Here is a 24828-nt window from a genome sequence, read left to right as displayed (position 1 = left end):
TGCTCTACTCAGAGTAGGTATGGCTAAAAAGATAGGGCCCCCTCATCCCAGGTTCCCAGTATGAAGGGTAGACTGCCAGCATTTCCTATGCCCCTCAGCACTATGGCAGAGAGGCTAAAATCCATGCAAGGGTGGACACGAGGTTGAGACTCACCTCTTTCACATAGTTCCCACCCATGCCCCAGAATACTGGGGCCCAATCACTCTTCTTCCAGCTCACACATATGGCAGTTTTCATACCAGGGGAAATAAAAGAAGAGTCTTCTACTGCCCTCATGTAGATCACAGAGTAGGGATTTTACTCCAAAAAAAAAAAAATCGTGCACTGTGCCCACCCACAGTTTCAAAGCAGTGATGTGGTGATTTTTCACAAGTAGAAGACAAAGGATATGAGAGTAGAGAGCTATGAATCTCTCCCAAAGGGAACTCACTTTATTTGGAAATTCAAACCTAAGTGTACTCTCAAAAGAGATCATCATGGTAAGCAATTAAAAGAATGTTGGAGATACATGAGTGCAAAAAGCTAAACTGTCGGACAGTCAGTTTACCAGTGAAAGCCAGGGGAAAACACAGCTAACAAAAGTTCTCCTGGGATTAGGAACAAACCTCAAATACTGGCCTCAAAAACTACCCCTGCAAAGGGGCTAGAATTTAACTGAGACTACAAGGAATATACACCCAAGGCATTATCAAAAATAAAGGTGAGCAATTAGCACACAATGAGTGGAGCTTAACAGCTAGGTGAGATATCAAAGGCAGACAATATAATAGAGGTCAAGGAAGGAGACAGTCAAAAGAGAGCCCCGCTGAAACCACCATCATTCTAGGATGACTACATAATACTCAAGGTCCACCCTCTGAAAAAGCAACATCAGAAGCTTTTCCCTGTGAAAGTAAAACACATCACTAAAGTAGGCCAGCAAAGTCATAAATAAATAAGCAAACAACTCATGCATCCAAATAGGAAAGTGATATCCTCCAGGGATGGGCTGGGAGGGGAAGGGCAGGCAAGAGGAACTGCCTATGAGAAGGCCCCGCCCATATATCAAACTTAGCAGATAAAGATCTCAAATCAGAATCAGCTATTATAAATACATTCAAAGAACTAGAGGAAATTACACTTAAAGTAGTAAGGCAAGGTATGACAATATCACTAATGTTAACCAGTTTAAAAATATAGAAATTCTAGAATTGAAAAGTATAACTATAATGAACATTTATAAAGGAGCTCAGTGACAGGCTTGAACTGGAGAGGAATCAGTGAACTTACACTTAGATAAATACAGGTAATACAATCCAAACAACAGAGAAAAAAGGATGAAGATAAATGAACAGAGCCTCAGAATAAAGGACACCATTAAATACACAATTTTGTATTGGGAGTACCAAAAGGAAAGACGAGAAAGAAGCAGAAAAAAAAATTCAAGGAAATGACTGGTAACTTCCCAAAATAAAGGAAAAATTAGTCTTCAAGAAGCTCAATGAACTCCAAGTAGAAAAATCAGAAAAAAAATCCACATCTAGACACATCATAGTAAAAGTGCTGAAAACCAAAGTCAAGAAAAAAAATCTTGAAAGCAGCTCGAGAAAAATGATTAGCAAGAGAACATCAATATTAACAAGTGACTTATCAGAAACATTAAAAGTTAGATGGCAGTGGGGTAATAGTCACTAAAAGGAAAAATACCTCATATCCAGCAAAACCAGTATTTCACACATGAAAGCAAAATGAAAACACTTCCACAGAAACAGAATTCTTTGCTAACAGATTCATCTTAGAAAAAAATAGCAACAAATGATAAGCCTGAAGGATATTTGAAGACAGCAATTCTAATTCACATTAAAAAACAAAGTGTACCAGTAAAGATAATGTAATTATAAAAGACAATATAAATGTATGTTTCTCTTTATATACTGTTTTTAAAATCAATTATGGAAGGTGAGAGTTCCCCGACCCCCTCACAGGACCTGCAACAGGGGTGCGGCTCATCTGTTTGGCTGCCATACTCTCAGACTCCTTATGGGGTGGGGAGCACCCAGATGGACAGGTGCAGTAGCCAGAGAGAGCGCTTTTGGGCTCCAGCCCCACAGTAGCGTCTAGGGGTGGGTACCTGTGACTCCTAAAGCCCCAGCGGGCATGCATGTTACAGTGCTCCTTTAGCTCTGCCGTCCACAGACAGCTGAAGTGTTAACCAGCTCAGCGCCCTCTTGGTATCCAGGTCCCTGTCCAGCGTCCAGGAAGAGTCATATCATAAATGAACTTGAAGGATGGTGAATGTGGGGGTTTTACTGAGTGGCAGAGGTGGCTCTCAGTAGAATGGATGGGGAGCTAAAAGGGGGATGGGGTGGGAAGATGATCTTCTCCTGGAGTTTGGCTGTCCAGCGGTCAATCTTCTCTCCGACCATCCCCAGCCAAACTCCTCTCAACGTTCAGATGCTCTTCCTCTTCTCCTTCTCTGCCACACTGTTCTGCCATTCTGCTGCTCTTTTGTCTGTCTGCTCTCCTGCTCATGGAGCCTGGGGTTTGGGGTTTATGTAGGTACAGGATAGGGAGGGTGTGGCAGGCCAAAAGGCAACATTTGGGTGTGAAAACAGGAAAGTCTGTTCCCATTTAGGACTATGAGTTTCCAGGCTTGGGGATGGGGCCTTTGCCAGTGAACTGCCTTCTTCTACCCAGTATTTCCCTGCCTCCTATCTGTATAAATTATATTGAACAATAGACACATAGTTAACTGATTAGTCTATAACATATTGAACTGTGTATATTTGATGAAAATAGCAAAAAGGAGGTGGATAGGGATAAAGATGTACTGGATTAAGGAAATGACACCAGATGGCAACTTGCACCCACAGTAACCAATTAATTAAAAATGACAGGCAAGGAAGTTAATACAACAAACTCTATAAATACATACTTGCAACTGGGTACAGTGGCTCACACCTGTAATCCCAGCACTCTGGGAGGGAGAGGCGGGCAAATCACTTGAGGTAAGGAGTTTGAGACCAGCCTAGCCAACATGGGGAAACCCTGACTCTACTAAAAATACAAAAATTAGCAGGGTGTGGTAGTGAATGCCTGTAGTCCCAGCTACTTGGAAGGGTGAGGCAGGAGAATCACTTGAACCCAGGAAGCAGAGGTTACAGTGAGCTGAGATTGTGCCACTACACTCCAGCCTGGGCGATAGAGACTGTCTCAAAAAATTTTTTTTAATTTAAAATTTAAAAATATATATATATATATACACACACACACACACACATACACACTTGCTCACTTTTCATCTTCTATAGATAACAAAATATAAACTAATAATTATTAGGTTGGTGCAAAAGTAATTGCAGTTTTTACCATTACTTTCAATGGCAAAAAATATAATGGACTGTTGGGTTTTTTACATAGATATAATATGCATAATAACAGAAAAAAAAAGAGGAAAATAGTAGAGCCATGTAATTTTTAAATATCTCACTGGAATTAAGGTAGTAAATTCTGAAGCAAATAAATGTTTGCATGTATACTGTAGAACCTAGAGCAAACACTAACAATGAAATTCAAAAAATTAGAAAATATAAAGGAATTAAAGTATTACAATAAAAATATTCACTTTCTACAAAAGAAAGCAATAAGAGACATGAAAAAAGTAAACTAGCAGACAAATCTAATTATATATTAAAATGAATGGATCAAAAGGCAACAACTGTCAAACTTAATTTTTTTTAAATCTATCATATGCTGTCTACAAGAGACAACTATGATTCAGACACAAATAGGTTGAATTTAAAAGATGTCCAAAATACAAGCAAAAATGAACAAAGCTGAAGAAATAAACAATCCAACAATAGTTGGAAACATCAATATTCTACTTTCGATAGTGGCTAGAACTAGGCAGATCAACATGGAAACTAAAGACTCGAAAAATACTATAAACCAAATAAAACTAACAGACATCTATTGAACATACCACCCAACAACAGCAGAATACATATTTCAAGTGCACATGGAACATTTTCTAGAACAGACCATATGCTGGACCATAAAACAAGTTTTAAGAGGATCAAAATCACACCAAGTATAAAATTAAAACAGACAAAGAGTAAACAAAAGAAATAAATTACAAAATAGGAAAAGAAAAAAAGCCAAATATGGTTCTCTCATAAAATAACAGTTGAGGCTGGGCATGGTGGCTCATGCCTGTAATCCCAGCACGTTGGGAGGCCAAGACAGGTGGATCATTTGAGGTCAGGAGTTTGAGACCAGAGTGTGAGACCAGCCTGGCCAACATGGTGAAATCCTGTCTCTACTAAAAATACAAAAATTAGCCAGGCATGGTGGCGCATGGCTGTAATCCCAGTTACTCGGGAGGGTGAGGCAAGGGAATCATTTGAACCCAAGAGGCAGTGGATGCAGTGTGCTGAGATGGCGCCACTGCACTCCAGCACGGGCGACAGAGCAAGACTCTGTCTCAAACCAACAAAAACAGTTCACAACCTTTGACCAAAAAAAAGGCAAATTAGTAAAATCGGAAAGTAGTGACATTTCTATCAACCTCAGAGAAATAAAAAGGAATACAAAACTACAAACTATATTTCCAGCAAATTAGAAAAGTGATAAAATTAACAAATTCCTAGAAAGACAATTAACCAAAATTAACTTGATAATAGAAAGTCTGAATAGACCTATAAAAAGGAAATTGATTTAGTAATTTAGAAACTTTTCACAAAGAAAAGCCAAGATCCAGAAGACTCCACTGGTTAACTATGTCAAAAATTTAAAGAACAGTTAATACTAATTCCTCAAACTTTTCCAAAAAAATAAAGAATGCTTCCCAACTCATTCTGTAAGATCAGTGTTATCCTAATACCAAAAACAAAGACAGCACAAGAAAAGAAATCCAATTAGGGATATTAGTTTGTAAACAATGCAAAAACAGATGCAAAAATTCTCAACAAGATACTTACAAACCCAATTCAGCAACATATAAGAAAGCATTATACATCATGACCAAGTGGGATTTATCCCAGGAATACCAGATCGGTTCAACATATCAAAAAAAAAATAGTCAATGTAATACACTATGTTAATAGAATAAAGGACAAACACATGAACATGTCAATAGGTACATAGAACTCATCTGACAAAATCCAACACCCCTTTGTGAGAAAAGCACAAAAATTAGAAACAGAAGAGATCTTGCTCAACCTGAAAAAGAGTGTCTGTGAAAAATCCACAGTTAAGATCATGCTTACTGGTAAAATACTGAGTGTTTTCCCTTTATGATCAAGAGTAAGCAAGGAAATCCACTGTTGGCCATTTCCAGTAAACACTGTAATGGGAGTACTAGGATAATTAGGCAAGAAAATGTAATAAGCTATCCAAAAGAAGTAAAGCTATCTCTATTTGCGAATAGCATGATCCTGTATATAGAAGACACTAATGAAGTGTCTTCTAACTATTAGAAGAAGCGAGTTGTTAGCAAGGATACAGAGAACAAGCCTAGTATACAAAAAAAAAAAAAATCAGCTTATTGTTGTATATAGAAATACAACAACCCAAAAATGAAATTTAAAAAATTCACTCACAAAAGCATTGAGAAGGCCACTTAAGAGTAAATTTAATGAAGTTCAGAAGTTACTACAAAAACTCCAAAAAAATGTCCTGGCTTCTAATGGCCAGTGTCTCTACTTAGCTACTTTTACCCATTCCCTCTCAGATACTTCTCTACATTTAGTCTTCTTCTTTCTGTCCTGCCTCCTCAATTTCCAGTCTTCCATTTAATTATGCTTATTAATATACAAGTATGCCATGACTTCTGCCATCATTAAATCAATTATTATGATATATATCTTCTTCCAGCTAATAACAAGTTTCTTCACACAAGTATAAAGCCCAACTGTGAATTATCTGTATAAGAGCACATCTCCAATTTCTGTCTTCCTATGCTTTCTGGAATCTATTTCAATCGGGCCATTATCACCACACCACCACAAAAATACATTTAACCAAGGTCACCAATGACCCCCACGCTGCCAAATCCAATGACTAGTTCTTAGTCTTCTTGACTGTGTTCACTTAGTTTTCAGAAATCATTCTCAACCACACCCTCTCATCTTCCCAAACTAACTCCTAGGTCCTTACTTTCTCAGACTGTAAATGGTAAAGTATTCCAGAGCTGCATCCTCATACTTCTCTATTGTTAAATGGGAAAAAACTTAGACAAGTTTGCATTTTAATTGAGCTTGAGCAAACAAAACCAGCAAAACAAAAATGACTTGTGAATTGCACGGCCCTCCAAACCAGAGCAGTTTTGGAGAACTCCAGTAACATAATCTGACAGCATTTAAAGGAAATGGAAGTGCTGTGTAGAGATGACTTAATAAGTTACAGCTTAATTGATTACAGGTCCTCCTGCAATTAACTAATGCTCAGCTATTGAAGTTAAACTCTGTATTGGTTGGTCTGTTAGGCTTAGTTCAGGAGCCTAGTCCAAGTCAATGGCCTCCTATACATTTTATTTAACACTATCTACAGTCATTCTATTAATGACCACATGAAGTCCCATGACTTTAAACACCATCTACATGAGAACTTCCAAACCTACATATCCAGCCCAGAATTCTCTTGAATTCTGGATTTGCACTTCCAAATGCCTGTTTAACATTTCCACTTAGTTCAAAATGCATACCTCTACTGCAACAAATTGAACTCAAAGTTTTGGTTTTACCCACTCCACAGCCTCCAAACCTGCTCCTATAGACGGCCATCTATGCAAACATGAACTCTATTCTGCTAGTTATTCTTGCCCAAAATCTTGAACGCTGTCCTTGATTTCTCCCCCACTCTCATAATTCAGTCCATCAGTAATCCAGTCCCTGTCAGCTTCAAAGTATTCCAAATCTGCCCACTTCTCACTGTCTCCGCTATCCAAGTCCAAGCCACCCATCCTCCCTCTGAGATTACTGCGGTAGCCTCCCAACTGGTATCTCTTTCACTCTTGTCCTTCCACAGCCTATTCCTCACAAAGCAATAGAACAAACCTGTTCATGAGTTAGATCATGTCCCTCTTGTGTTCAAAATCTTCCAAGAGCTTTCCATCTCAAAGAACTAGTCAAGTTCCTTCCATTTAATTCAACTTAAATAATGCTAAAAAATTCAGTTCCTCATTTCCACTAGGAGCATTTTAAGTACTCAATAGCCACATGTGACTAGTAGCTTAGGTACTAGATAGTGGAGTTAGCCTATTTCCATCACTGCAGAATGTTTTATTGGACAGCAGTGCCCTAGAATGTTCACTCCATGACTGCTATCTCTCCAGCACCTAGGAAAGTGCCTAACACATAGCATGCACTCAGTAAATAAGGGTTACATCTGTGAATCAGTGTTGTAGGTCTTAGAGACACTGGTTAGGCCACACAAAGAAGTCAAAGTGTTACTTGGTAATACACATGTCTTCACGATATTTTACGCATCTGAAGAAATTTCAAGATGAGGTCAAACCAAATCCCATTCCTTCAGTAAGACACCTACCTTGCTTTGATAGAAGCACCCTGTATTTGTAGTCTATGAACAATAATGCAAGTCTCATTCATGCCACTTAATAGCTGTGTTATCTGGAACAAGTCCATCTCTGCTTAATTAATATTCTTTTCTATGAAATGAAAAATTTTAACCAGGTATTTTATTTCGGGCGCCTCCAGCTTTAATACTATAATATTTTATGAGGAAAGCCCCCACATATCAAAGCTTCCAATCCAACAATTCACACTAAGTTCTCTCAATAGCTATCATACCCCTACAGAGTAATAGTTATGTGGTGGCGGTTTCCCAAACCAAAATAGAAATGTCAGCCTTACAAAATTACAGAATATTATGCAGAAAACATCCATCTCAGTAGAGCACATGGGCAAACAGTAGTCTTAGATTCTTCATATTTTTGTCCTACTTTCACACAGCTATCTAGTTCATATGATAGATTTATATTATCTGAAAGAGTTAGACAACCATATTCTAAGCATTATGCTTCGCATAATGAGGAATACACAAAATGCAATCCTTGCTCTGAAAGAGTTCCGTTTCGGTGGGAGGGAGAGGGTAGATGCATTCCTTCCAGAGACCAGTTGTTAAATGCTAAAGTGCTACAAATACACTGTGAACTCGTTTCCCTCATCTCAGTTACTTGATGAACATAAGCCATTAATAAATTGCTTTTGACATTTTAACCTCAGTTCCTATTATGAAAACTTCCTAATAGTTTCTCAATACTATATTCACTCATTTTTATGACTTTTAAAGAATTACGTAGTTTAAATAAAAACTTGAACACCCTCTCATACACCCAGCCTCCTCCCCTACCCAACAAACAGTGAAAAGCAGACAGGCTCACAATATTCTCTTTCCACCCGGATACTCCAAGTAAGAATCTCTTAATTACTCTATCTTTTCTCTAAAAAGTATTCTTGTACTTCTTTAAACATTTCTTGACCACTTTTTTTGTACTATGTATAAAGAAAGAATCCTGGTTTAAGGATTTCAACAAATAAGATAGAACTGCTCTCGTCAAGGATCTTAAAGTCTCATGAACATGACAGATTAGCAAGCCAACAACTGTAAGATACAGTAATGCAAAATACTGGGGGTGGAGAGCCCTGAGTTCCAGAGCAGGGTGGGACCCTCTAACCTCCTGAAATGGTTCTCAAACACTTGCTGGATGGATAAGTGATTGAACAAACTACTTCTTAGGAAACATTAAAAATTACCTAATAGTTTAGAATGCATATATACACAGCAATATTAATATAATAAAATTAAACAACAGAAGTGGTTTAAGAAGTATACTTAAGAACAGCAGGGAAACAGACTTGATCTAGCAGTCTGAAAAGTTATTAGAGAGCTGTCTCAATAGTGACTAAGACAGGGTACAAAAACAGACCAACAGCATGGAAGAGAGTCCCAACAGACCCATGCTCACAAAGAAACTCAATATATGACAGAAGTGGCAATGCAGGTCAGTGGAAAAGGGGATAATTATTCAATAAACGGTGCTAGGCAAAGAGTTACCTTTGTAGCAAAAGACAAAAGTGAAATCAACCCCTACTCAATCTGTAAACTCCAGAAAGAGATGTCCATGTAAAATTCAAAACTATAACACATTTTTAAAAAATAGTAAATATCTTCATGACTTCAGTGTAAGAAAAAAATTTTTAAACCAGGCAAAACCAAAAACCATAAATGAAGACATTAGTGATTTTAAGTATATTAAGTTAAAAAATGCTTATTTATCACAACACATTGTGGTTTTTTTTAAGTATTCCAGATAGAAGAAAATAGTTAAAAAACACAGCATGCACTGGCCAAAGTATTAGCATCCAGAATATATAACTCCTACAAGTCAAAAGCTTAAAAATAAAAATAGGGTAAATTCTTACACAGGCATTTCAATAAGAATATTTAAAGCCCACAAATATAAAAAGATGCCCAACCTATTAACAAAATGCTAAATTTAAACCACAAAGAGAGAGCATTTTCAAGTAAATAGATTGGAGGAAAGTCTAACCATATCAAGTAGCGGTGAGGACTAGGGCAACTTGAACTTGTTTTACGTTACTGATTAGTGTAATTCAAGTTTGGAAAATAATTTGGCATCATCTAGTAAAGCTCATAACCTACATATGTCAGAACTGTAGAGAAATCCTTGAACATGGGCACAAGATATATAATAATGTCCATATTAGTAATGTTTACATCAGCAAAAAATTAGAAAACAAATTTCCATCATCTGTAAAATGAATTATGGTATATACAGTAGTGACTATGAACAAACTATAGCTGCGTAGACTTATATGAATACATTTCCCCAAATATACTGTGCAAAGTAAGTATGCTATCAAAATATATGCAAAGCATGTTTTAAAATCATATAAACATAGCCAAAACATTCTTTAGGAAAAGATGTTACACAACTAAAGAGAAAAGCAAGACAACTAGAAAAACAAAGTTTGGGTAATGTTTATTCATTGGGGGGATTAGATAAGACTTGGGAGGGGATAGTTTCAATGTGACTGGCGATGTTCTAATTATACCAGTAGTAGACACAGAGGTATCCAAAGTTCTTCAGTAGTTTTTTAAAATTCAGAATGTGTATTCGTGGGTTCCCACCTTGATTACCAAAAACTAGCTTCAAGAGCAGAAACCATCCATATTTCAGATACAATTATGGCAGGATTGGTAAATTCCACAAATTACTAGGTTCTTGTCTATGAAAGCCAGAATATCAGATGGGAAAGTAGTACAACAAGAAGAGAGATCAAAGCAAAAGGTGACAAAAAGCTTCAGGCATCTTAAACTAAAGGCCCATGAAAAGAGATCACAAGTCAAAATAACTTCTTGGCTGACTCCATCACTTGCCTTGCCATCTGCTATAAACAGATACAGAAAATGCTCATGTTAAAAGGGATATATTCCACAGCTGTCTTTATGTAAGAGACTTCTGTTCACAAACAAACATGCAATGAATCCTCAATTTAGTGATGTTTTCTGAAATTCAAAGTATCAAAATTATGACAAGTATAAACAAGCTGGTTAGTGGCCTGCAAGGCACATCTCCCTGGGAAGCTTGTTGTAGGAGGCATCATTTCTGAGTTATCAAGTACAAATGTCTCCTCAAGTATTAGTAATAAGCCCTGAATGGAAGCTTAACAGCTCAGCACCAACCTCAGTGATTACTTGTCTCTCAAGCTAATCTATCACCATATTTCCACATGTCACTGCATGGAAATCATTGATACAAATCATAAAATGTGGAATAATAAACCGCACCTCTACTGTTTGCTTTACTGTATAATACTATGATGCATCCATACAGCAGGCACTAACATGCATTCCTCCTCAGGCAACTGCATTCTAGCTAATTATAACAATGTACAACAGAAATCCTCCAACCATATAATTATGATTTTAGTTAGGCAAGTTGTCTTTATTGAAAGGCTTAATCAGTGTTTGCAGAGCGGCATCTCTAAAGCTAATCATTGGGAATTGTAAGATTGAATATTTCACATTTTTAATCATAGAATACTTCCAATCTCTTTCTGACAAATAAATTGAACTGAGCTTATTTGCCCAATATAGAAATAGAGATATCTTAAAAAAACCTCTATTCATATTACTGTAGTACACCACTGAAAGTGGACATGCAGCAAAAAGGAATAGAGAGGCCTTCATTTTACATTCTACCTACAAATTCCTAAAATTTCAATAGTACCATTTACCCTAATTATAACATGACTGGGAATATACTAAGATGTTAAACATCATTTCATTTTAACCATAGATACACTTATCTGTCTTTGACCTACCCTTTTCCCAACTTCCTTTGAAAGTAATTCATAGAATGGAAACACAGAAGTAGGTAATTTGAAATAATTAAAGCAAAGCAAAAGCTTTTTCACATAGTAGCTTCTGCAACATCAAAAATAGATCAAGTTTCACCTCATTCCCATAGCACTTCAGAGAATAGGTCAGTCCTTGCTCCAGGCCATTTACCCTTCCTTGAAATGAACCTGGGTTTCCTCACAAACCAGAAGTCACTGCTTTCTCACAAGTAAAACTTCTTTAGATCTAGGATTTAAACCAGTATCCGTTTCTCTAGTAGACAATACTGCGGTATCCAATAAGCCAGGAAAAAAACTATCTTATCCCCATGCAGAAACCAGGAAAAATCATTATCTTACCCCCATACATGAATAAACTCTGATCTGAAAAATATTGATTACAATGGACAAGTACAAGTGATTATTAGCCATGGTGAATCCTACTTAGTATCACATTTCCCAATGCAGAGTTCAAAAATCTGCCAACCGATCAGGGAAATGCAAATCAAAACCACAATGTGATAACACCTTACTCCTGCAAGAATGGCCAAAACCATAAACCTAAAAAATCAGTAGATGTTGGTGTGGATATGGTAAAAATGGAAAACTTCTGCGCTGCTGGTGAGAATATAAAATAGTACAACCACTACAGAAAACAGTGTGGTAAGAAGATTCCTTAAAAAACTAAAAGTAGAACTACCATTCAATCCAGCAATCCCACTACTGGGTATCCAGTCTGAGGAAAAGAAGTCATTGTACGAAAAAGATACTTACACATGCACGTATGTAGCAGCACAACTTGCAACTGCAAAAACATGGAACCAGCCCAAATGCCCACCAGTCAAATGAGTGGATAGAGAAATTTGTGATGTATGTGTGATGGAATACATTTGTATGACATATGTGTGATGGAAAACGTGTGACATACATGTGACAGAAGACATGTGACATGTGTGTAACTAAAGACATGTGGCATGTGAGATAGAATATGTTATACATATGTAACACATAATGGAAGGTGATATGTGACTGAAAGCACATGTGACAAAAATGACACGTGTGTGAAAGACAAATGTGACATGTGTAATGAAAAACAACTGTGACATGTGATGGAAGACACGTGACACGAAAGACAAGTGTGACACTGGTGATACGTGTGACATGGCTGACATGGAACTGACGTGTGTGAAACGTGCTGGAAAACTGTAACATGTGACACATGGGACATGTGTGAGAAAACACGTGTGACACAGAAGACATGTGTGAAATAAGACACGTGTTAAATAAGACATGTGGACACATAACTGACAATTTAGAGATGCGTGTCTGACACATTACCAAAACGCCAATGACATGTGACATGTTATCAGAACGTGATAGACGTGACACAACTGACATGTATGATGCGTGACCACAGCATGATAGGTGACTGACAAGAGATTGACATGATTGACATGACATGTTTGTGACTGATGCATTTGAAGCGATTGGCATGTGACGGACACGTTTGTGACATGTGACAAGCGACTTACACAATTGGCATGTGTACAACACGTGACTGATACAAGATCAACACATGACTGACACATGATCAATGTGACACGTGGCTGACACATCAGTGACACGTGACCAACACCTGACTGACATGACTGACACGTGACTGACACATGACATGTAACTGACACGTATGTCACAAGTGACAAGTGATTGACATGATTGGCACGTGACCAACACGTGACTGACACGTGATCATCACGTGATGAACGTGAGGTGCATGACACCTGACACGTGACTAACACGTGACTGATGTGATTGACACGTGATTATGTGAACAACATGTGTGTGACAGGCGTGTTATGTGACAATAGGTGACACGTGACCGACATGGCTTACATGTGACACGACTGACATGTGACTGACGCATTTGACACGTGATTGACTCACAAATGACATGATTAGCATGTGACGAATACATGACATGTGATTGGCATGTGATCACATGTGACAGGACTGACAAGTGACTGGAGTGTGATACGTGACCAACACATGACCAACATGATTGCCACGGGATTGACATGACCGACATTTGTGACATGTCATGGACGTGATTGAAACATGATTGGCACATGTCCAACACGTGGCTGACACTAGATCTACACATGATCAACACGTGATTGTCACGTGATCACCCGTGTGACGTGACCCATGCCACAAGGAGCATGATTGACACTTGACTGATACGTGTTAGACACGTGATTGACACAATCGACACATGACCAACAGGTTTGTGACACACGACTGACCTGGTTGACAGGACTGGCACATGACTAACAGGTAACTGACACGTGATCAACTTGTGATCAACGTGTGTGACACGACTGATGCCTGATTGACACGTGATCAACATGTATGACACCCGACTGACACGACTGGCACATGATTGACACTGACACATCGACACGATTGACACGTGACTGACACATTTGTGACACGCAATTGACACGATTTGCACGTGACCAACAACCAACACGATCATGTGATCAAGTCATTATTGACATGTGACATACATAACTCGTATGACATGTTACACGTTTGCAACACGTGACTGACATGTGTGACGTGGCACGTGACCAATATGTGTGATGGAAGACGTGGACACGTGCCCAACATATGCCTGACCCATGCCCGACACCTGTGACATTTATAAAACTTATATATTTGTAATTGCAGTTTTAATTACAAAGGATACAACTGCCAAATGAAGAGACACAGGGTGAGGTCTGGGGGAATCCTAAAGCTTTTATGCCTTGTCTCCATGGAATCAGGGTACACCACCCTCCCAGCACAGCCCTGTGTTCAATAACCAGGTAGCTCTCCTGGACCAGAGTCCAGAGTTTGAGGTTTCATGCTACAGACATGACTAATTCAATCATTGGCCACCTGGTTGAACTCAATCTTCAGCCCCCTTCCTGTCCCCAGAGGCTGAACTGGTTCAAAGCCTCTAATCACATTATTTCATCTTTCTGGTGACCAGTCCACTTCCTAAATCATGTCTTCTCTCATTAGCATAAGCTCAGTTATAATCCAAGGAGCTCATAAATAACAGACTCTCCTGTTACTTTAGGAATCCCAAAGATTTAGAGTCTTCCTCCCAGGAACCTGGAATAAAGAGCAAATTCCTTATCATTCAACAGACTGAAATGCACATTTAATATGGGAATTAGGTAGTCAGAGGTGATTTTGGAAAGAATGGTCAGAGGAAAAAGTAGCCAGACTGCTATGATTTATAACATAAATTAGGGGTATGGAAGGTAAGAAGTGTTTGAGAAGTTGATCACCAACAAGAGCATAAAATGACTAGAGGTGCCAGAGTACAAAGCTGAGGTAAGAAGGATATACAAGTAACTTAGAAAATGCCTTCTTCCACCAGGAGCAATACTTAGGAGGTTGCTTTGCTGATACAGTCTCATTTGAGTCATCCTATTGTCAGTGTTCTTAGAGTCAACGTAATATTTAACATGTTGGTCCTTCTTAAAATTATTCTCACTTATCTTTGATTTCTCCACATTCCAACTTATTTTACTCTTTCCAACATTTCCCTTATAACAAAGTCCTCATTGCCACTTCTTTTTCTGACTTAATTATGCAGAAATACACAAGTCCTTCTGGCTTAGAAAGATTACGGATCTCTAATTTTGGTAATATGGTAAACTGGGTATCTTGAAACACCTCTTTCATTAAAAAATAATAATAAAGCAGAGAATTTTACAAACAGCCTTTCAAGAGTATGTGTGGACTCAACCACACATACTCTAAGAGTAAAACAACCTGATAGCTAGAAATCAGAGCACTAAGAAGGCAGAGATGCTTTCTTTTAACAGGAGGCTTTAGTTTTAACAGATGAGGAAGAATGAGGACTAAGACCTTGAGCATGTGCTACTTGATTAGAACTGTAATTTCCACACTAAGACCCATAAAAGGGAAAGTCCCTCATTTAAAAGGTAGCTGGGACAGGGGAGGAGAGACACCCACAAGTGAAGGAAAACAGCAAGCAAAATTATCTTGGCTTGGAATCTTGAAGGGCAGGGACAGTTTTCCCTGAGAAGTTACAACAATAAGCTTGGCTTCATGTGAGTTTAGAGTTTCATTTAACATTACCACAGAATCTATAAAACTTCAAGCCAAGAATTAATGTAAAGTTGTTCCAACTTAGTAAAGCCCCTGGGATCCCTGGCAGAAGGAACAAAAATCCATGCCTCGGAAACACACCCTTATCCCATGTTCACAGAACTCCTGATGATAAAGTCTTGCCAAACATGGGCTTACAATCCAAATTATAAAACAAAGGAGGAAACAAATTATGAACAAAAATAAACAGAAATGAAGAGTTAGTGAATTAAACTACCAAGAAGTACTATTGGCTATAGTGTATGAAGTATTATGTTCAGAGCTTAAAAGGCAATAGAAGATAAAAAACAGAAAGGAGATTAATCATACATGATAAGGGACAAAACGGGACTCCAAATAATTTTAAAATGTTTGTTTTAAAAGTCCTTAACAGGATATTAGACAGAGCTAAAAAAAAAATGAGAAACTGGAAACAAGTTACCTAGGATGCAGCATACAAAAACAGCAATATGAAAGAGAACTTAGGACACATGAGGACTGGATAAGAGTGTATCATGTATACAGTATACATAAGGTGAGGGGAAAAGAGTTGTCAGGACCAGAAATGGGGCAGAATCAATATTCAAATTAGATAATTATTCAGATTTTTCTAGAATAAAAATACGAATCAATGTTCATAAAGGACAATAAATCCAAAGCAAGGGAAAAAGTCTATATAGACACATCACAGAGACTAAATAACACATTGAAAAATAAATTATCTTAAAAGCATTCAGAGAGAAAAGGCAAATTACTTTCAAAGGAATACAATTAGGGTGGTTAGACTTCCCAAAAGCAATACAAAGGCCAGGAGACAGTGACATAACCTAATTTCAAAATAGTGAAGGGGGAAAAAAAAAAAATTGTGGACTTAGAATTTTATACCCAGAAAAGCTATCATCATTAACATAAGGCAGAAATAACCCTGATGGAATCTTGCTCCCGACCTTATGGAAGCCATCTTGCCTCCCTGTAGGGCCTGACAATGTAATATAGGCAAAAAGAAAAACTGGATACTTGTGATGCTTTTGAGCTCTACAACCTTAATGCCAGCCTTAATCGTGGACATCTGAGTCTCTTGAAGCATTCTCTTTACCAGTTTATAAACAGTTTTTTTAATTAAGCAAAATGGAACGTCAGTTAAAATAGAATTATTGTTAGCATACATAACCCACCCCTCCCTAAAGATAATCACAGTGTAGCTTGTCCAGAAAATGTATGTGAAAGGCACCTTTAGGTAGAACCTGAAAATTAATACCTAGGAAGAAAAATAATCAGTTAAGGAGTCTGTAGAAAACTATCTAAGACCACAAAAGGCAGTGAGGCCTGGAAAACAATCTGAACAGTGTGTGACTGCTTTTATGTTTTTATGGTTGTAAGTCAGTACAGCATGAGAGAACTGGCAGGACGTAGTGTCTGGAGTTAACTGAGAATACTGGGACACTATCCTAATTGTTTTAAGAAAATTTAAAACAAACCAAAAAGGTTACAGGATATCTGCAATGGACAACTACGTGACTAAGAGCAAACTCTTCCAGGCTAGCTGAATCTAGCCTTGAGCTCTTTTACAACTTTCAAAGTTGTAGATAACCAATAGCAATGCAAAATAACTCTTGCCTATAAACATGCAAATAAATTCTGTCTATTGGAGTTTCAATTGATTCCCCCATAAAAAAGCCAGTTTTCTGTTTTAATTCACTTCAACATACCTTTTTACTTTGTAAAAGTAAGTGTTTTTCTGGATTCAACTTTGAACCAGTTGTAACATCTGTCTGGTTCTCTCATTAATAAACTTGAAAAAATTCTTAAACATGGATGTATATAAAACTCATGATTTTACCCTTTATGTTTTAACACCAACAAAAACAGGCAATATTTCTAAAAGAAACTGTATTTCTGAGGTTTAAACAAGTTGTAAACTTTTGTTCTGACCCAGCTTCTTAATCAGAAAATTACAGATTTCACTGAAATATAATTTGCTTCATTTAAGATGCATTATGTGATTAAATCTTACAAATTATATTCTAAGAAACAATCTAATAGGAACTCCCTCAAATCTGCAAAAAGTAACTGCTATGTATTTTAATATGTTCTATTAAATCACATGTAAGACAATGATATCCTTAGCATATTAATTGGAGCAAGATAAAAGGCTTCTTTTGCCTTTTACCACATACTCGCAGAAGAATCACTTTATGGACAATGTCTCAGAAATACTTTCTGCTTATTACTCAACAAAAAAAATCACAAATGTGTGCAATTGTTATAGTGAGCTTAAGTGAATTTTCCAAAAGGTAACACAGGCAAAAAAAAAAAAAAATTGTGTATAATATGCGTTGGAATGAATGTCCATCTACCAAGTTGTATTGTCATCCCTAAGAACTTTTCCAAATGTGCAAAATTTACTCAAATTCTTAAGTTGTAAATCCTTTGCTTCTTTATGCCTTCTCACCACCCTTGCAACTGATTACCTTGCCTCTACCACAATTGAGCTGTCTGGAGAAGGGGAAGGAGTCAAGGGGGAAGCACAAGAGCCAGGGGAAGGTTTTGTGGTCATTAATGTTTCCTGGACCACAAGTTTCACTACCTTAAATACCATTTATCCTTTTGTTTAAAGGCAAATCAAAATATTTCATTTGGTCTATGAAATTCTTACACAGTTTTAAATTTAAAGTGAAATTCATGTTGCAGAAGGAAGAGATGAAGTTAGGGAAAATTTCCTATGGCAATTCAAATACACATGGGTTATTGAAGTTATAGACTGTCTTTCCTAAATAGGTTTTAAAGAGGAAAAAAAAAAAGCTTCTAGGCACCCAGATGGCTAGGAAGGCTTGCCTCCTGTTGGTCTATAATCTTAAAGGAAACTATTACATAGATGTTATAATTCATCTTAAAATAATACCCTTTAAGTACTTAGTATTAATACCCTTTAAACACTTAGTATTCTAATAGTTAACATAATTTCCAATCCTAAAATAACCTTACAGGTATTATTTTTTATATTTTCACAGGTAGGGAAAATGGACCCAGAAAGTTAAAAACACGACATCACTAGTAAATAAAAAGACAGATTTGGGCCTAGGTCTGTCCAACTTCATAGCCTATTTCTATTATACAATACCATCGCTTTGCAATAAATTTCACTAAGTCTCCAATTTAGACTGCAAAAAAGTTTAGTATCTATTACCATATTTATATAATTTTAATTGGTAATAGAAGGAAAAAAATAAACATGCTCCAAAGATTACAATGGGTCTTTTGCTATCCTGCGTTTATTTTAGTGAAACAAATGGAAACAATTGTCATCTCAAGATGATTTAAGGGCTTTGAAAATCTTATATAGTATATACTAGAAAACAAACCACTTCTGAAACTAACACAAAATTGAGTACAATGGACCATATTACACATCTCCTTTACTTTTGAGAGATTTCTCAGGCATTTTTAATATAACTGCCTTTTAATTTTCATTAAAGTTTCATTTGTATCTATACTATAATAACATTAATACATTCTTCTCCAAATACCTCATATCACATTATGGTAGATGACTATAGCAAAAGATATGTTCCAGAACAGTCTCAATCTATAAAGTTCCTACAACAAATCACCATAACATCTTTAAGTCATCATGCACATTTTAAATAATTTGACATTTAAACAGAATTGAATCAAAATTCAGCAAATGAACCACACTACAGTTCTTGTCCCTTCTATCTAGACTCAAGTAAAAAGACTTACCCCGTGTTCCTTAGCAGCTGTGACAACTTTAAGAAGGACATCTTCCTCAACAAATGGTCTCACAGCATCATGGATAATCACTACTTCTGGCTTAGAGAGTTTAGAGTTGAGCTGATCCTCTGCCAGTGCTTTTAGTCCATTGAAAATTGACCTGTGGCGGGTCACTCCAGCTTCGACCAGTGAGATGCGTTTATGCTGATATTTCTGAATAATGCTTTTCATTACTTCCATGTTCTCTCCAGTTACTGCCACAACAATGTCCTTTATCCAACATACTCTAAAAGTAAAGTATATGTACAATTCGTAAGTTAATTCTTAGACAACTAAAGTGAGTAACAGAAAATTGAATCACTAGTACTGGTATATTTACATAGGGAGATTAAAAACTGCAAGTTAATAAATCAGTTTTATGCATTTTTATTAGGTCCAGTAAAGAGGGTGATGAAAAAGAATCAGCGAGCATTTAACACTATAGCTCTAGATAGTGTTTCATATTACGTAGAATATCTTACATGATACAGTAAATGTACACAGTATACAGTACTACCAGATGTCATTCTTTACTTAAATTTGAATAATTAGAATATCAGATTGTATGAAAAATAGTCTATAGTTGGGGTATGCTTTTAAATTTTTCCAAATCCTTTTCCCTTCAATGAGACAATTCAAAGCACTTTTGAGATCCAAAAGTTGGCTGTCTCTTTCAAGAATTCCACCGAGTTGGCAGCCAACCACCTGAATACCAACAAAGCTGGAAAATTTAGCTAACACAAGCTTTGCTAAATATGTACCTTAAATGGGAGAAACCATAATAATATTGTAGCAACAAGGTTTAAGTAAAGTGGGAAAGCTTACAATTCATGAAATAGGATTGTTCTATTGAGTCATAAACAAAACATAAAGCAATGTTTCTCTTGTAAAACATTTTCAAGACAGTCTCACTCTGTGCCCCATGCTGGAGTACAGTGGCACCATCTCAGTTCACTGCAACCTCCACCTCCTGGGTTCAAACAATTCTCATGCCTCAGCCTCCCAAGTAGCTGGGATTACAGGCACCCGCCACCATGCCCAGCTAATGTTTGTATTTTTTTAGTAGAGACAGGGTTTCACGATATTGCCCAGGCTAGTCTTGAACTCCTGACCTCAGGTGACCCAGCCGCCTCGGCCTCCCAAAGTGTTGGGATTACAGGCGTGAGCCACCAGGCCCAGCCTGTAAAACATTTTCTTAAAGGACCTACTGACATACTAGACTGCAAGTAGTCCACATTACTGAGTTGCTGCTGCATTAGAGTCTGGCAGACTTGTCTGGAACACCAGTGCTAATGGAGGCAAGCATCACTGTAGACTCAATATACCACAGCCCAAAAGCCCAGACCAAGACAATGGTCTCTGACCCATGATACTAATTCTGAACAAAGACTTAATTTTTAATTCTTAGCCTATGAGATCCTATACTTTCATGCTAAAACAGTTAAGTCTTTAGAATATTTTTAAAGATATGAAAGGGCCTGAAAATTACTGCATAAAGATTACCTTTACTGAAAAATGAAGTTAACATTGGGTTGTTTCACCCAGTAATGTCTCCTACCTCTCGTTATTGAACAGACCCTTTCCACAACCCAAAACCCCATTCTGCCTGTAGTTAAAACAAGAGTACACCGATGAACAAAACCAAGAGCTACTTTGTAGGTGACACTGCCTTTTCATTTTAAGCTCATTTATTTAATATTTATTGAGCACCAATACATTATCAGCATCGGCCGAGCATGGTGGCTCATGCCTGTAATCCCAGCACTTCGGGAGGCTGAGGCAGTTGGATCACTTGAGATCAGGAGTTTGAGACCAGCCTGGCCAACATAGTGAAACTCCGTCTCTATCAAAAATACAAAAAATTAACCAGGTGTGGTGGCATGCAACTGTAATCCCAGCTACTCGAGAGGCTGAGGCAAGAGAATCACTTGAACCCAGGAGGCGGAAGTTGAAATGAGCCAAGATCATGCCATTGTACTCTAGCCTGGGCGACAGAGCAGGACTCTGTCTTTAAAAAAAAAAAACTTATCAGCATCGAGGATACAATAGAAATAAGCCCTCAGAACTTATAGACATGAAACAAAAACACCAATCAACAATTGCAAGCTGTGATTAAACACAATGAAGAAGTCCACGTTCAGGACAGCATGTAGGCTGAGTAGCTAAACAGTCTGGAGGAGGCTTTGGGGGCATTCTCCCAGAAAAGGGAGTTTGCACTGAGACACAAGGGATGGGTGGCAGGTAAGTAGGCAAACGGGCTAGGAGAGAAGGAGAGGGGACTGGTTCAAGTAAAGGCCATGGCAAGGTCCTCATGGGCTGGAAGGAAGCAGAGCTGGAGTTCTCACAGCAAGGAGAAGACCCCATGCAGAGCCTTGGAGGCCCAGGCAGGAGGTGGGCAGAATCCTAGGGGTTTTAAACTTTAATCCTAAAAAGAGGATAGGCAGCCGTAGAAAAGCTTTAAGCAGGTGAGTGCACTCAGGCCAAAAACCAATACTCACTTATCACGTTCTAACAGGAGTTTTTGGTAAACAGAATAATGAACCCGGAAAGATGTGCACTTCCTTACCCATGAAACCTGTGACTATGTTACCTTAAATGGCAAACAGGACTTTGTAGAGGTGATTAAGGATTTTGAAATATGGAGATGGTCCTGAATTATCTAGGTGGATCCAATGTAATCACAAGAGTCCTTATAAAGGAAAGGAGGTCGCAGGAGAGTCACTGGAGAAGATGTGATGACAGAAGCAGATGTCAGACTGATGCAGGGCCTCAAGCCAAAGAGCATAGTGGCCTCTAGAATTTTATTTTTTGAGACAGAGTCTCACTCTGTCACCCAGGCTGGAGTGCAGTGGCGCAATCTTGGCTTACTGCAACCTCTGACTCCCAGGTTCAAGCAATTCTCCTGCCTCGGCCTCCCAAGTAACTGGGATTACAGCCACCTGCCACCACACGTAGCTAATTTTTGTATTTTTAGTAAAGACGAGGTTTCACCATACTGGCCAGCTTGGTCTCTAACTCCTGACCTCAGGTGATCCACTCACCTCAACCTCCCAAAGTGCTGGAATTATAGGAGTGAGCCCCATGCGTGGCCAGCCTCTAGAATTTAGAGAAAGGCAAGGAAATGGATTCTCCCCCAAATCTTCCAGAAGGAATGCAGTTTTGCCAACACCTTGACACAGCTCAGTGAAACTAAATTGAGACTTCTGACCTCCAAAATTGTAAGAGAATGTGGTTTTAAGCCATTCAGTTTGTGGTAATATTTATAGCAGTAATAGGAATCACAAGATCATAAATTTTACTCTGGCTGCAGGGAGGAGAAAGGATTCAGCAAAGAGAGAAAGGAAGGATGCAGAGAGACCAGGTAGGAGGTGGCTGCTGTAATCTGGGCAATGCAATGATGGTCGCCTGGGTACCAGGTGGAGCTTGCATATGGCGTTTTAGAGATAGTGTATTCTAGAGGTAATTATCTACATGAGTCAGGAAGAAAAAGTAGCAAAATAAGACAAGTATTACATAATAATAGCCAATATAAATTAAGCACTATGTCTTAAGCATTTTTTATATTTTAGCTCTTGTAATCTTTACAATACTTCTACACGATCTCTTATACAAGATACAAAAAGATCTGAATATACAGACATTACTTTTTTCTATACTACCATCTTATTCTAAAAATGAAGCAGTAAGAAATTTTTACCATTTTTCAAGATAATACAACATTTCATTCTATTTCCTCTTCCAGAATGTAGGCTCCATAATACAGACAATGTCTGCTTTGTCCATTGCCTTACACCTAACTCCTAGTGGGTGCTCAGTACATTATTTGTTGAAAAAATGACTCTAGTCAGTCTCATCTACCAGGGGCAGTATAACATCTTACAACACAGCATAGTCTCAAGGATTGTGAAAACAAAGGAGGCTCTCATTATCCTGACTAGCTACAAATAAATAAATAAATCTAAGAATGAAAACAGCATTCCCTATGCAGTGTGATTTTGTTGATTGTTTTGTTTCTAGGTATTTGACTTTATGCTCTGATTTCTAGGTCCTAAGGCTCCTTGAGAGCTGGGATCACTTTCGTGTTTCACACACCTTGGGAGGATGTTAATCACAATCAAAAACAATTCAGTTCAGAACTCCAAAGAACAATCTGTAGTAATCTGTACAGGCAATGAAAGTGATTCTGGAATAAGACTAAACGTGGGTTGTTCTTTGTTCTGTAGCCCATTTCCTAGGCCTTTCATTGCAAATTTAGCAACTGCAGAACTTATACTGCACTCACAGTTTCAAATTAAAGTTATTAGCAATTGGTGAATGACAATTCTTCAATCCCTCTTAAATGTGGGATTTCCCAAGATTCTGGCTCTACTGCCACAGCTGTGACCCAGACGGTCATCTCTCCCATAATTTACTGCACTAGCCCCTCAGATGTTTCCTCTTACTCTTCTTATCCCAATACAATCCATTCTCACCACTTCTGGATGATCTTTCTCAAGCACAAATCTGAGGTCATCTGACCTGCTGGCTCTCGAGCAAGACCCTTCAAGACCTGACCTCAGCCTACTTCATGAACATCACTTGGTCTCTTCCATGACCTCTTACTCTCATACCCAACTGCTCCCTGAAGGGAAGGCATCTCTCATACTCAGGTATTTGCATGTGCTGCTTACCTGGCCTCTCAACACTGTCCCCATCCCTCTCTCCTCCCTAACTGCCCCCACTCCCCGCCGGCCTTGCCCGAGTCTTACTTACTCATCAGTTCTCAGTTCAGAGATGGCTCCCTCCAGGAAGCTTTCCCTGACTGCCATTCTGCGTACAACATCCCTGCTTCTCAGCTTGCAGAGTGCTTATACACGTAGAGTCTTAAGGACTATACTGCACTCTGTTTATAACGTTATCTTCCTCGCTAGGCTGCCAACTCATAGAAAGCAAAAACTATGTCCCAGAACTTAGCACATACTCAACTTTCAGTAACATAGTAGAAATAACACCTAAGATATATGGAACATTTGCTAGGTACCAGGCAATGTGTAGAATATTTCGCCTGCAATATCTCAATATCCGTATCAGCTCTATAAAGCACATTATCATCATCTCAGCTTTACACATGAGGACACAGGCAGTAACCTGCCCATAATCACACAGCTCAGAAACTAAGGGACCAAGCTGTGACCTCCAGTCTGACTTTGGAGCCGATAACTTTAGCCTCTGTAAATAATGCCCCAACACTGTCTCTGAGAGGAAGGTGAAAAATCCAGGAGAGAAAAAATTATTTTGGATCATTGTATCTATAGCACTTCATTTATATTAAGGTTGAAACACATAATATTCCTGCTTTTAAGGTCAAAAGCGCCCAAGTTTCTTATAATTTCTTGTAACTCAGGCAGAAGTAGGCATTCTTTCATGTGTTCCTTTAGTCATCTAACAAAATCAAGTAAGTATCAAGCATTTGCCAGGTACTATACTAGATACTGGTGAGTCGGTAGTGAACAAAGACTGACAGAATTCCTAACTTCTCAACCACTT

General features: G+C 38.1%; 1 protein-coding gene across 2 annotated transcripts in view; it reads right to left on the bottom strand.

The window, feature by feature from the left end:
• The window catches only part of CRPPA (CDP-L-ribitol pyrophosphorylase A), a 336452-nt gene that overhangs the window by 301650 nt on the left and 9974 nt on the right, over positions 1–24828 (bottom strand). For both annotated transcript variants that reach the window (XM_055272530.2, XM_063637045.1), the window contains exon 2: positions 19273–19549. In XM_055272530.2, coding sequence (XP_055128505.1) covers positions 19273–19549 — 277 coding nt within the window. The remainder of the gene's footprint in view (positions 1–19272; positions 19550–24828) is intronic.

This window comes from Symphalangus syndactylus, chromosome 3 (genome assembly GCF_028878055.3).
Source record: "Symphalangus syndactylus isolate Jambi chromosome 3, NHGRI_mSymSyn1-v2.1_pri, whole genome shotgun sequence".
In the NCBI taxonomy this organism is placed as follows: domain Eukaryota; kingdom Metazoa; phylum Chordata; class Mammalia; order Primates; family Hylobatidae; genus Symphalangus; species Symphalangus syndactylus.
Note: the sequence above shows the minus strand (reverse complement) of the source record. Positions and strands in the feature narration are given on the sequence as shown.